The 14666-nt window shown below is 44.4% G+C and overlaps 1 protein-coding gene across 1 annotated transcript; it reads left to right on the top strand.

Moving 5' to 3' along the window:
• Positions 1-10022: 10022 nt before the first annotated feature.
• LOC118084450 (histone H2A.Z) lies at positions 10023-14458 on the top strand. The gene is made up of 5 exons (XM_035113979.2): positions 10023-10195; positions 10712-10789; positions 11391-11504; positions 12538-12667; positions 12792-14458. Exons 1-5 carry the CDS (start codon positions 10193-10195, stop codon positions 12851-12853), a joined length of 387 nt encoding a protein of 128 aa, XP_034969870.1. The 5' UTR covers positions 10023-10192; the 3' UTR covers positions 12854-14458.
• The last annotated feature ends 208 nt before the right edge of the window (positions 14459-14666 follow it).

The following is a 14666-nucleotide window of genomic DNA, read 5'->3' as shown; positions in this document are numbered from 1 at the left end:
GAGCAGAGACCAAGCAATGGGAGCTCACCCCACCCCAGGGATTTGAACCGCCGACCTTCTGATCGGCAAGCCCTAGGGCTCTGTGTTTTAGACCACAGCGCCACCCGCGTTCTTATGAGCAGTTACTACCCACCTAATTCCACCTGGGGCACTCAGAAAAGGGCCTTTGAAACAGTTAAATTTTGGACAGCTCTATGCAGGAGAAGGCAGTCCTTTAATTACTCCCTTAGTCTCCAGCCATTTAGGACTTTGAAGGTTAAAACCAACAAAATGGTATTATTCATTGTACTGTATATGAATTCGGATCTCCATGGTATTCTAAAGATCTTCTGCGGGAGAGCTCAGTCAGGAGAGCATGAGACTCTTAATCTAAGGGTTGTCCAAAATGATTCTTGCATTGCAGTGGGTTGGACTAGATGACCCTTCATGGTCCCTTCCAACTGTACAATTCTATGATTCTACAATGGCTGGCTGCTTCTTCGGATGCCAATGGGATTGTGATCTTCATCCATAGCCACTACTTGTTGCATCCAATAAGAGATAATTTAGGACAATGGAGTTCATTTTAAGAAAGCAATTTAGGAGATACTGCTAAATCTTAAGTCTAGCCAGGGCTAGAACACTAGTTATTGTGGACTTTTTTGGTTTGAGTTCTTAATAAATGGTTTTCTAATATGCCTGGATGGATGGACATCTCTTTAGTTGGGTTATTGCAATTCCCCACTTAATGAATGAGGAGCACAGACTTCTTTTGTCTAGATCACTGATTGGCCAGCTTATCAGCATATTTTCAGGCCGTGGCTGACAATTTATGCAAAGCAAACAGTATCAAACCTAAGAAATCTCTGCCTTGCACAATGGACTCAAATTGCTGTTAGACAGCTCCTCCTTAGATAAAGCCCATCTAAGTCCTTTAAGCATGACAAATGTGCTTTTATCATAGGACACACAGATGTTTTCAATGACAAGCTGTTACAAAGGGTAATGGATCACCCTGTCCGAAGCAAAAGGTGGGTACCACTTTGAATGAGGCTTTAGAAAATAGGACCCTTGCAGCCTTGATATGCAATTATTGTTTCTCCTCTACCTGTTGATTTCCTGCCTAAAAGTGCTTAACGCCTTTAAATGTGTTCATTCTGGATGTAGCTTAATGGGAGCTACAGTATTTTTCTTTTTGTTATCTTTGTTGTCAGGAGGCAGGTTCTATTTGCAGCATTTGAAAAAAATAGGAAACAGGAGAACAGAGATATGTACTGTATTAGCAATGAGAAAGTTGAAGGGAACATGGGAATCTGCCTTAAACCAACTCAGGCTATTGGCCCATCTAATCCAGCATTTGTCTGCTGTTATGGGTTAAAGGTAAAGGTAAAGGGACCCCTGACCATTAGGTCCAGTCGTGACCGACTCTGGGGTTGCGCGCTCATCTCGCATTATTGGCCGAGGGAGCCGGCGTATAGCTTCCAGGTCATGTGGCCAGCATGACAAAGCTGCTTCTGGAGAACCAGAGCAGCACATGGAAATGCCGTTTACCTTCCCGCTGTAGCGGTTCCTATTTATCTACTTGCATTTTTGATGTGCTTTCGAACTGCTAGGTTGGCAGGAGCTGGGACCAAGCAACGGGAGCTCACCCCGTCACAGGGATTCGAACCGCCGACCTTCTGATCAGCAAGCCCTAGGCTCAGTGGTTTAACCACAGCGCCACCTGGTTAGTGGGGAAATATTCTGTGGAATTAGCCTTGCACTGGTCTCACGGGCATAGCATTTCCTGAAGCCTGGAGCAAGATGGCAGAAAACCATTCCGTTGAAGGAGGAGGACCATAGCTCAGTTGCGGATCACAGGCTTTGCAAGGTTCAACTCCTGGCATGTGCAGGTAAGGGCTGAGAAAACCTCCTGTCCGAGATTCTGCAGAGCCTCTGCCATTCAGTGTAGCCAACATGGTGCCCCTCCAAATATGGACTACAACTCCCATCATCCCTGACCACTGGCCATGCTGGCTGGGGTTGACGGCCGTTGTAGACCAAAACATCTGGGTAGCATCAAATTGTCTAGCCAGTTTAGATGGACAGTCAGTATAAGGCAGCTTCCTATATTTCTATGAACAAGAAAGGCTTGGACTCTGGAGTTTCTCAGCTACACAGTGGCTGGTGTCAATACCACCATCTTTACTGCTGTTGTTGGTTGCATTATTACTACTGCTACGGTCATTGTGCTGGGCACTTACAGCAGAGCAAGAAGACAGATCCCTGCCCCATGTTGCTTTACTACGGTACCCAAAATTCATAGTGTAATAGCAGCGTACTGGCAGGGATACAGCGTGTCTATTGTTCTCATCCAATGTACTGACAGTAAACTCATTCATCGTGTGAGTCCTCATGCAGCCAAAATGGAAACATTCCTACATAACGGAAAGGAGGAAGCAGGATCAGGGGAACCCTGAGATTTGCAGAAGTTCAAAAAAATATTTACAAATATAAAACCTTAAAAGGGAGAGGGAAGAAAAACCAAAAGCAGTCCAATGAAGACTGAGTGTACCCATTTGGCATGGAATATTGACTGCTGGGGTGGGCAGGGGGAGAGAAAACGGGGTTGGGGGAGGTGAAATGGAATGGAGTGTCCTGGAACAGGGCATAGCTGGCTGGCCTGGGGAGGGGGATCCTGAACAGGAGCAGTCCATGCTGCAAAAATTTGTTGCAGGTCCCACTTATGCATACTTCGATACTGCCCCTGCCACCTGCGACAAATAATAATCATGACTATCCTTTCTGCCTTAGAGCAGAGAGATGACCCAAAAAGTGAAACACAACCCCAATTCCTCATCCCTGGTAACTCACCTCCCATTTGCTCCACTCGGAAAGAGAGGCTTTCTTAATTCTCTGGGGAAGAGGAGCCTCCCAGATCTCCTCAGGACCTGCCTGGCTCCTTCTTGTCGCTTTCCTCTGCATTATAGCTGCTTTCATGCCCCTGCTTCCTCTCGCATGCTTCTTGCTAGCCAGTTTTTTACTCCAGCGAAGAACAGCCTGCTTCATTCCCCTCCTCCAGATCCCATTCACAGTTTGAGCTCAAGCCCAGATCTTCCCATCAGCGGGCAGGTGCTTGGTGTGGCTTCTACCTCTGATTTATGGGCAGCAAGAAAAAGAAAAATAGGCACTGCTCATGGAAGCAAAAAAAAAGGGGGGGGGACAGTTTTCCTTTTGTATGGGTTCATTGCTTTTTCTTTCCCAGCAAGGCTTCCGTGCTTTGGCTGCATGGTGGACAGAAATTCAACAGATGCAGCTTTCAACAACATATAGCGATGTGGGGGATAAGCCAGCAATCCCACCTGAACAGAAAGAGGGGAATGGTGACTTTTCCTTTCGGGAGCTTCTCAACAGCTCATATTTTAAAAACAAAAAAGTTCATGTTAAGTTTCTCAGCTTCTCTCTGATTTGAGTGGCCACCATGCAACCCCATCAGCTATGAATTTTTTAAAAAGCATTTTTGACTCCTATCTTCTCAGCTCATTTCTCAACATATAGGTTTCATATATAATTCTGAGTTTCTTGTTAGCAATGGGGATCTTGCTGCTAAGAAAATGGAGCAAAAAACTATGTTCCTAATAATTTTATTACATGTAATAAGAAACCTCCCTGAGATCTATGGATGAAGGGTGGTATACAAATTTAATTAATAATAGTAATAATATACAAATGTACTCATTTGCAGTTCTTAGCTACCTATTTGTGCACTCATTCTGCTGTTTATCATCAGCATCATCATTCAATATGCTACAGCTCAATTGCTGACAGAATACCCAGTCAGCAAATTACGCCTTTTCTGGGAGACCCATATTAAAGATTTTACTATTAGTATATGAAGCTAGATACCAGTTTACCCGAGGGGTCACCTTACCCCCTATCTGCCCACTCTAACACATCACTCTGCACTGGGCTGGCCCACTGGAAATTGATGGGTGGATTATAGTCTATATTTTGTCCTCTTGCTGATTGAGTGGCCATGTTAGAAGCAGTGATAAAGAGCCATCCTTATACCATGCTGCCATCGTGTGGCCATATTAGCTTTTTAATGCTACAATTTCCAGAGGTTTTTTTTGAAAGAAAATGGAACCCATTTTAGCTAGCATTTCCAGAGACAATCAGCTAACTAAAACAGCACACTTGGGAAATTCTACACCCTGGTCCAGATAAGGAGCTCCATGTGTGGAAGAGTGGACATGCATCTCATGTCCTACGTTTTGAAGGGGTGTCAGAGCCGAGGACAGTCCTCTATTCCAAGGCATCCTGCCTGGTCCAAAGATAAAGAGCCATAATAAGTACTGTACATAGGCTTTTCAATTGCCCATCATATAACCTCCAAGTGTCCCTTTTTTCCAGGGACAGTCCCAGAATTACAAAGCCATCCCAGTTTCAGATTTGATCCTGGAATGTCACCAGTGCCGCCGCCAGCACTTGTCCTGAGTGACTGTGGTGGTGACAGTGGCAAATGCAAGGGAGTATCTTGTTGCTTCTCCATGGCCTCTCCATGGCTACTGCTGCCGGTCTCCTCCTTTGGGCAGCTCATAGCAACTGCTGGAGAGCAGGTGAGGAGGAGGAAAGGCTGCCAACACTGTGGCCCAGCCCTGTGTGACACGCCAGCTCTGAGGTGCAGGCAGAGGGCAGGGCCACCCTGGGCAGAAAGAAAGGGGAAGCAGAGCAGAGTGCAATGTGTCTTGATTTTTTTAAAAAAATGCTTTGTGCATCTGCATCTAATCTTGCCCCTTTTCTAAATGTAGTTATTGGTGTGTGCTATTCTTTTGGTAAAGCTACCAAATCTATTGGTTGCTGCAGCTTAGACTGTATGGCGCATACAAGGCAATGTTGAGTTCCTAGACCAACAACTCAGGAACTTTCAGTGCTGTAACCAAGTCAAATTTTACTGTCCGTGCATTTTCTAAATGCTAAGTAGGTAAACACATGAACCTAATCTTTGGAGAGTTTGTAAGGAAACCATTTTTAACTTACCAAATGTGTAGTCTTTTTCTATGCTAGGGGAAGAGGGGGATTCTGTCAGGAACTTTAAAGGGCATATTTTAAAGGTCTAACAGTCTATATTTCCACGCTTCACATTGCTGCATATTTTGTCATTTTAAGTCTCTGCTGAGATTCTCTCACTAAAGAGTACTTGCCTCTAACTTTGATCTTGGTGTCCAGGGATTTTTCTTTGAACCAACAATAATGAGATCAGGCAACCCTGCCCATCAGTCAAAGTGGCCTACGGGTGGGCATGGTGGTTGATGAGTCAGCCTGCTAGGCTGTAAATCCCCCCCCCCCCGTGCTGTTATACGACTCTATATGGTCTCCATGCCTCAAGCAGTACTGTAATCTGAAACCAACCGCCTTTGTCTCTTAACTGCTGTTACCAGTAGGGTGGGCCCACACCTTTTATATCTACTACTCCCATTGTTCTCACGTTAATTGATAAAATTCCGTTTATCAAGTTATTTTTCTTGGGGGAAATCACATGCCTAGTAGAGGAAAATAGTGGGTGACTATGAATTATGGTGCTGGAGGAGACTCGAGAGTCCCATGGACTGCAAGAAGATCAAACCTATCCACTGTGAAGGAAATCAGCCCTGAGTGCTCACTGGAAGGACAGATCCTGAAGCTGAGGCTCCAATACTTTGGCCACCTCATGAGAAGAGAAGACTCCCTGGAAAAGACCCTGATGTTGGGAAAGACTGAGGGCACTAGGAGAAGGGGACGACAGAGGACGAGATGGTTGGACCGTGTTCTCGAAGCTACGAAAATGAGTTTGAGGCAGTGGAAGACAGGAGTGCCTGGCGTGCTATGATGGGGTCACGAAGAGTCGGACACGACTAAACAACAACAACAATGAGCAGCTAATTAGGTGAGGTCTAGAGTGCAGACCTCAGCTTTTTCTGGCTGGACGTAAGAACAGCCAATTAAGTTTATCTAGTTTCAGGTAGGTAGCGGTGTTGGTCTGACGCAGTCAAAACAAAATTTAAAAATCCTTTTAGTAGCACCTTAGAGCAGGCATCCCCAGACTTCGCCCCTCCAGATGTTTTGGACTACAATTCCCATCTTCCCTGACCACTGGTCCTGTTAGCTAGGTATCATGGGAGTTGTAGACCAAAACATCTGGAGGGCCGCAGTTTGGGGGTGCCTGCCTTAAGAGACCAACTAAGTTTGTCATAGGTATAAGCTTTATCTAGATTTGAGATTAATTTGGTCATCCTCTTTTGACTCCAGCTTTCTCTAAACAACTTGGCTCTCCTTTCAGAAATATGCAGTTTGGCACTGCAAGATGTAAAGGAAGACGGGGTCCTGAAGGTTGTGCAGGAAAAGACAGGGCATAGCTGAAATTCATTCTAACCTCAGTGTTACCATCATGTAAGTTACCTTCGTGTTCTAGTAAAAAGCAAAAAAAAAAAAAATACATACAGTAGCTGAGAAAAGATGAAGGTTAAAGTGGACTGCATGCAAAAACTGTAGGGCTAGTGTGTAGTTACTGATAGGTAAAGGGGTAAAGGGGCCCCTGACCATCAGGTCCAGTCGTGTCCGACTCTGGGGTTGCGGCGTTCATCTCGCTCTATAGGCCGAGGGAGCCGGCATTTGTCCGCAGACAGCTTCCGGGTCATGTGGCCAGCATGACAAAGCTGCTTCTGGCGAACCAGAGCAGCGCATAGAAACGCCGTTTACCTTCCCGCCGGAGCAGTCCCTATTTATCTACTTGCACTTTGATGCGCTTTCAAACTGTTAGGTGGGCAGGAGCTGGGACTGAGCAACGGGAGCTCACCCCGTTGCAGGGATTTGAACCGCCAACCTTCTGATCAGCAAGCCCTAAACTCTGTGGTGTAACCCACAGCGCTACCTAGAAAGCTGCAATACTAAGACCCATTCAGTATGGTAGAATTTGGCTTTGGAATAAGTGAATGGCTTTGGATTAAGTGAAATGTGTAAACTCAAGATATAGAAAGCTACCCATGTGCAGTGTCCTACTTAAGAAGCTAGGAAAAGTGAAGCTGGACCAGACGAAACAGCCCTCCTGTTCTTTTTTTATTATTATTATTGTTTTTTATTAATTTTGCAACTGTATACAATAACAAATCACATAAAAAGGAAGAAAGAGCAGTACCAGACAAAAAAGAAAAGTAATCCACAGGTATCCCTTTACAGCTTACATACCTCAAATAAAGTTATCATTTTATACAGATTGTCAACCTGGGTTTATATCTCAAATTACAGCATTTTCCTTCCTGATCTATATTTCCCTCTTCACCTCGTCTTCCCCCATTTGACCTCCCCCTCTCTCTCTTTTGGTTTTATTTCCATCCGATTATTTTCGTCCCATTATATGTTTTACCAGATACCCTTATCCATTTTATTCTTAACTATATACTTACGTCCTGGTTACATACCCTCTTGTTGCATTTTGTAATGGCCATTTACCAGTTTTCCCTTTTTTTTCCCCCATTTTGTTTTCTCCTTGGTCTTTCTTTTACTAAATCTTACAGTAGTCTTTCCTATACTGTAAATTATAAATTTTTCCCATTCTTTTTGAAACTTTTGTTGTTTTTGATCTCTGATTCTCCCCGTTAACCTCGCTAGCTCTGAGTATTCTATCAACTTCTCTCTCCAGTCTTCTATTGTTCGCACTTCCATTGTTCTCCACTTTTGCGCTAAAATAACCCTTGCGGCCATGGTGGCGTACATGAAAAGTTTGTGATCTCCTTTCTTTATACTTCTGCTTAAAATTCCTAGTAACATTTCTTCAGGTCTTTTTGGGAACGTGTATCGTAACAGTCTTTTTAGTTCATTGTATATTTGTTCCCAATAGATTTTTACCTTTTCACAGAGCCACCACATGTGGTAATAGTCTCCTTCTTTGATGTTACACTTCCAACATTTTTTATTACTAGACTTATTAATTTTTGCAAGTTTGACCGGCGTAAGTCCAGCATCCTGTTCACACAGTGGTGAACCAAACGCCTATGTAACTGTTTTGATTATACGTAAGCCACTCTGGGAACCTTTTCGGCTGAAGAGCAGGGTACAAATGCTCTAAATAAATAAATAAATAAGCCCGCAGGCAGAAGCTGAACATTAGTCCTCTCTCCCTACTTGTTTCTCAGCAATAGGTATTTAGAGACATACTGCTGCCAACACTGGAGGTAATATATATGGCTAGCATCCACTCCTCTCTCCTTCTTCTCCAGAGAAACTGGTGTGTGATTCACAAAGGGTATAGAAAATATGTCTGTTGTCCAACTCAATGTGTTTACTCAAAAGTAGGTGCCAGTTTTAAAGGGGCTTGCACATAAATGAACATAGAAAAGCATCAGGGCTGGAAGCATGTCACAATCTTCATTTGTAATTGTGACCTTGAAAGTTGGGTATTAAAGCTTGTAGCTGTGAGCTAATGCCTTTGTAGGAGGAAGAGAGAAGACAAGGTAGATTCACGAGCTCTCATTTTCTGTATAAACTGAAAGTTGCTCTAAGTAAGTACTCTCAGGGTGGATATTTGGCATGGGCTGTTCGTGCAGATGCCAACAGAAAAATGCCAATTTTCTAATTACTGGACTGTGTCACACAATTGGATTGCACAAGGGCCACCACCCCCATTTTGTGACTCCTTATGTTTTAAGTGCTGCAGGTTTCACCAACAGTACTGGAAAGACACTGGAAGAAAACCATGAATGGCTCACTGATTACTGTGTTCACTTCACAAATGCACTCAAGTTTTTCTATCCACTTCATCCACGCAATGCATAATTTTATAAATCCCACCTGATTTGACCTGAACGTCATGACAAATTAGATGCAAATTCATTTTAGTGCACTGGAAAAAAATTCAGTTCAGCCTTTACTGGAGAACCCACGGTGATGTACACAGGAGGGCAACTCAAGGCCCTCCATGTCTTCCTGGTTGACTGTCCATGGCTCAGTGATAGAGCATCTGATCTGCATGCTGAAGATCCCAGATTCAATCTCTGGCATCCACAGGTGGGCCGGGAATACCACCACTAGCCAATGCCTACCAGGGACAGCTAACGCGGTATCCTCCAGATATTGTGGATCATCATTCTTGACCATTAGCCCTGCTGGCTGAAGCTGATGGGAGCTGCAATCCAGCGCTTGGCTATCTTAGGTGTGGACAGCACTGAGGAAGAGGGAAGCAACGAGCAGACTCAGTATAAGGAAGCTTCCAACGTTTCATCATGATCCTATAAAGAAAGGTCAGGTTTGCAGTTCTGATAGCAACCTAAAATGCAGATTTCAACATACAAGTTGCAAAAGGCGCTGATCCCACTATGGAACACCTACTCCCTTAATTTTCTTCATCTAAAAACTGTGGCATTGCACAGAAAATTTCCCAGGGAAAGAGAATCTCAGTGTGTGCATGCGTTTCTGCTGGGCCTACTTTGTTGTTGCTGGGGATTCTGTTGGGCCTACTTTGTTGTTATTGTTGCTATTATTAAAAATTAAAAGAATTAAAAATGTACCAACCTTCATTAAAAGCTCTAACATTTTTTTTAGAATGCTAGTTATGGTTTCTAACCAATCTGTCCATGAAATTCAGGTTTTGTGCCACTCGCCTGAAAAGCTCAAATTGCATCTTTCCCGTTTGTTTATTAAATTTCTATACCGCCCTTCGGCCGAAGATCCCTGGGCGCTTTTAAAAACACAAAGGGTGTCGTTAGGATGAAGGGTAGCTTTAAAATCGCCAACGATAAACCTCCTTCGACTAGATCCCACCCTGTTCCTGTGGGGTGGGGCTAAAGGAAGGAGCCCAAGCCCTGGGCGAAGGCGAGACCGCTTGTCCCGCGGGCCTCGGCAACCTCCTCCCGCCTAAGACAACCAACAGCGTTTCAACAGGCGAGCCGCTTTAAATGCGGGCGGAGTTCGAATGGGCGGCTCGACACGAGGTGCTCCGAACAAGCGGCCTGGTTCCCGCCCCGCTTTCCCATTGGTCCTCCCGGGGCGCAGAGGCGCCCGCCCCTTCGCCGCGATTGGCCGGCGTCGCGATCCGGGTTCCCGGATGCAGGGACGTTGGAGTCGGGTATAAAGGGATCGTGGAAGGCGGGAGTAGACGCAGTTTTGAATCGGAAGCCGCCGCTAAAGAATTGGGAGGGGAAAGGTGTCCATTCAACGTCTGTGAAGCGCCTTCCAGGACGAAAAGCAAGCCTCCTTCAAGATGGTGAGTAGAGCCGCGGAGGAAGGGAAAAGGGTGGCTGAGAGGGAGGCGGGCTTGTTCGCAGCAGGCACGAGCGCGCGCCTGAGCCGGGGGAGGATTGTTGCCGCCGCGAGGCGAACGTTGGGGACCCGTGACCCGCTTAGGTGAACGTACGTCTCTCGCGCTACCAACGGTTCTCTTTAGCATACGCGCCAGTTGAGGGAGAGCTGTGAAGGGAAATAGATAAGGAGGAAAAGGGGCGCGGTCACAGACGTAGCGGACGGGTATAAGGTCGCTGCTGAGGCGCATGCGCTGCGCAGCCGGCTCGTTGCGGCGACTGGCGCATGCGCGTCGAATCGGCGGCTGAAGTAGGCGCCGCTGGGGGAGGGAGCGGGCTGCTAGTGAAACGTGCCCAAATGTGCGCATGCGCGGGCTGCTACCAGTTCCCCGCCCCCCATTTCTCTCTTAAACAGCCGGGAAAATAAAGCACGTGGTTCTAGGGATGGTATTGATTCTTCCACACTTTCTTTTGTGCACTAGGCTGGCGGCAAAGCTGGGAAAGACTCCGGCAAGACTAAGACCAAAACTGTGTCCCGTTCGCAAAGGGCTGGCTTACAGGTATGCATGTGCAGAAAGAAGATTTAAAGTCGATGACCTCCTGTGGGGGGGTTATTATAGAATTATAGAATCATAGAGTTGGAAGAGACCACAAGGCCATCCAGTCCAACCCCCTGCCAAGCAGGAAACACCATCAAAGCATTCTTGACAATGCTTAAGCCTCTGCTTAAAGACCTCCAAAGAAGGAGACTCCACCACACTCCTTGGTAGCAAATTCCACTGCCGAACAGCTCTTACTGTCAGGAAGTTCTTCCTAATGTTCAAGTGGAATCTTCTTTCTTGTAGTTTGAATCTATTGCTCCGTGTCCACTTCTCTGGAACAGCAGAAAACAACCTTTCTCCCTCCTCTATATGACATCCTTTTATATACTTGAACATGGCTATCTATTATGTTTTGACACATTCTACAATGGAGGGAGTGCCTGTGCTTCACTTCCCTACTGCACACTTACAGATAGGCTGGCTTCTAGATACGTATACCCATGAAAATATGGAAATCTGTATTGGCGTCATCTGTTAAAGACTAATTTTGAGGTTTTTAAGATTGGGTATGAAACTACTGGTATTTATTTGGGCCTTGATTACTTTTCTGTGTGCGCAGTTTCCGGTGGGTCGTATTCACCGGCATCTAAAATCAAGGACTACCAGTCATGGACGTGTGGGAGCTACAGCTGCTGTGTATAGTGCTGCTATCTTGGAGTACCTCACAGCTGAGGTAAGAATCTGGAAAGGAGAGAAAGCATTCTGCATTGCATATGCACAATAGAATATAGCTTGACTTTTTGTCTTGTCCCAATAAAATGCCCCATATTGTAAAGTGAAAGGTAGTAAAATCCTGTAAGTTACTAATCCTGATTATTAAGAGCCCACTGAGGCTGTATGCTTTCAGAAAACATGCTGCTATTATTTAATGTATTTTAATTCTGCTTTTTCAACAAAGATTGGGGCAGTCCACAATGTATGAAAAATCCCAAACTATTAAGCTTAAGGAAACATGATTTGTTTGTCTGAAATTTCCTCAACTGGGATTGTTGTGTAATGGTACTAGCGCATGCATTGCATGTAGAAGGGTTCAATTGCCAGCTAGGATTAGGAAGGCTTCTTAAACACAGAGGCATTGGTGTTGAGTCTGCACCAGCCTAGTGTTCTCCAAATACTTTGGACTACAAATATCAAGCCCATCCAGCACAGGTGTCTGATGGGAGTTGCACTTCAAAACATCTGGAGTACACCAGGTTGGCAAAGAGTGGTGTAGGCAACACTATGCTAGGTAGAACAGTAGTTTCCTTCGTATAAGGAAGCTTCCTGATTTTCTTCATAATTTCCTCTTAAGGAACATGACTAACCAAAAACCACTTGTTTAGACCATGGTGTCCTCCAAAGGTTTTTGAGTTCTAATTCCTATCAGCCCCAGCTAGTGTGGCCCACACTAAAAATAAATATGGTAACTGAAGCCCAACAGTTACCATAAGGACACTTCGACACTCCCCCAATACTCTTAGCCCTTACTGTAATCCCCGAGATTAGTAGTATACTGGACATGTTTGAAATGAGAAGCCTGTTCTCTAGGAATCATGAAATGTTAAATGTTATTTGGAAAATGGGAGGGGTGTTTGTAAAGAGATGGGCTAAATTGGAGGAAGCCATGGCTGACTTGCACCCTGAACTGCTGTTAGACTGAGAATATAATAACTATTTTCTTGTGTCCCACTTTTAAGCTGTACTTAACAGAGTAACAACTGTTTCAGGTACTTGAATTAGCAGGAAATGCATCCAAAGACTTGAAGGTGAAACGAATCACTCCCCGTCACTTACAACTTGCAATAAGGGGTGATGAAGAACTGGATTCCCTAATCAAAGCAACAATTGCTGGTGGAGGTAAGTGACAACTTAACTTAGTCTGCCATCACCACAGTTAGTAATGTGGCTTTGTTTTAGCACTTAATCTAATCGTGTTGGTGATCTCATCATTTGAATCAATCTCTTTATTTCCTTCCCACAGGTGTAATTCCACATATCCATAAGTCTCTCATTGGAAAGAAAGGACAGCAGAAAACAGTGTAAAGGAGGAACATGGGATTCCTTATTAACTTGGGACTCTTAAATGCTCAGTTGTCCAGTGTTGGTGGATTTCCAGTGGACTGCATCTGTGAAACACTTTTTGCCTTTCTGTAACCTTGAAGCTGGAGCCCATCAAGCTTTCTAACAAACCAAAATTCTATATTTGAAGTCTTAACCTTATTTAAGTGTTACATGGCTTCAGAGAAGCTGTTGTCGTGGTTCTTGACTGTTTTAGATATGTTGGATTTTAATGAAATTCTTGACATTGTTGCTCATTTTTTATGCTTGAAGTTGCTTTACTCAGTTAAAATTTAACTACAAAGGATTGGCACAAGCATTTCTATGAAATAATTAAACACAACTTGAGGTATTAAAATGCTGTTGCTGCTGTCAATCTCTTGTAGTTAAATAACAACCATTCTGACAAGCAGAAACAGACCTTATTCCATTCTGGTCAATGAGTTCAATAAATGTTACATTATTACATTTTTATCATTTTATTCATGTCTTTAAGAAATGGAATTGCAGTTACTGTACTGTAATGTGCATAGACTAGTTCCTAACACAGACCAATGATATAACCAAAGGAAAGCTAAGGTAAATAGGTGCAAGAAGCGGACAGCATTGGTGCAGCAATACCGTAGTAATTGCTAATCATGTAGGTACTTGGTACGGTAATCTGTATTTATTTGCAGTTGGCCAATTAACACAGGGAAGTGTTCATGTACAGCATATGCTCAAAGGGGGAACAATGGTTGATTCCATTTGGTCTCAAAGTGGGAATGAATAATTGGTCTCTATAAAAGGGGTAGGCAGATGTAGGCAGAACAACCTGCTACCCTTCAAGCAGATTCTTATGCTTAATCTACTATCTCCAAAGAGCCAACTACTGTACTAGATGTATTTTACATTTATGTTTACATTTTTTTATTCCAGAGATGGGGCTGTTTAAAGTGATTTTTAAAAAACCCTGACATTTTCTAATTACACGCCTAATTAGAAACCAGCAGTTTCCATGCTGTGCTTCCTCCTTACTCTTCAGGGTTTCCCAAAGTTGGGTCTCCATTAGTTTTTGGACTACAGTTCCCATCATCCCTGACCACTGGTCCTGCTGGAAGGTAGCTTCCTATCCTAGCATCACCATTACATTCTGTCCCCCAACATTTCCACTGGACTGATTTGGACTTCTTGGGGTCTTTCTAAGAGGTTTGTTTTGTACTTCTGTGAAGCTTGGCCTCCTGGAGTGGATTGTGCAAGTTTAGCTACATGAGTTTTTGTGCCTACTAAAGCACAGAAAATATTTCAGAGTGCACTTGAGTGACAGTTGCCTTAAGCCTGCATGGCGCTGAAAAGCAGGTGCAGGATGGGTTGGTGAATATTACCGATTTCTTACACCACCATGAGGCACCAGGGTGAGTTACAATTTAAAAACAGCAATAAATCCATGTAGTGTGAGTTGGGAGTCCAACATCTGGAGGGCCACGGTTTCCCAATCCCTGTTGCACATCCTAAAAAACTAGATGTGGTCCTCTTAACATCTCACATTTTCAGGAAGGGGAGATCTAATTCAGCTTGTCATAAAGCCACAGCTCTGGTCTAATACACAAGTACTGTATATAATACTGTAAGGTACAAAAGAGTGCTCTTCACTCAGAAAAAGCATCCTGAAGTGTATTGAAAAGTGAGGAGCAGGCAGGTACCCTAAATTGCCCCCGCAGCCCACCTGCTCGTTGGGGTTGGGCTGCGCCCCCTACTGGCCGCTCGGAGCAGCCGTGCTCGCGTCGTGGCATTTGGGAGGCGAGTGCGCCTTTCGGCC

The sequence above is a fragment of the Zootoca vivipara genome, chromosome 9 (genome assembly GCF_963506605.1).
Source record: "Zootoca vivipara chromosome 9, rZooViv1.1, whole genome shotgun sequence".
In the NCBI taxonomy this organism is placed as follows: Eukaryota; Metazoa; Chordata; class Lepidosauria; order Squamata; family Lacertidae; genus Zootoca; species Zootoca vivipara.
Note: the sequence above shows the minus strand (reverse complement) of the source record. Positions and strands in the feature narration are given on the sequence as shown.

Coding starts and splice junctions, on each gene's coding strand:
- LOC118084450 (XM_035113979.2), top strand. Junction 10,790..11,390: donor CGCAAAGGGCTGGCTTACAG/GTATGCATGTGC, acceptor CTGTGTGCGCAG/TTTCCGGTGGGTCGTATTCA. Junction 11,505..12,537: donor TGGAGTACCTCACAGCTGAG/GTAAGAATCTGG, acceptor CAACTGTTTCAG/GTACTTGAATTAGCAGGAAA.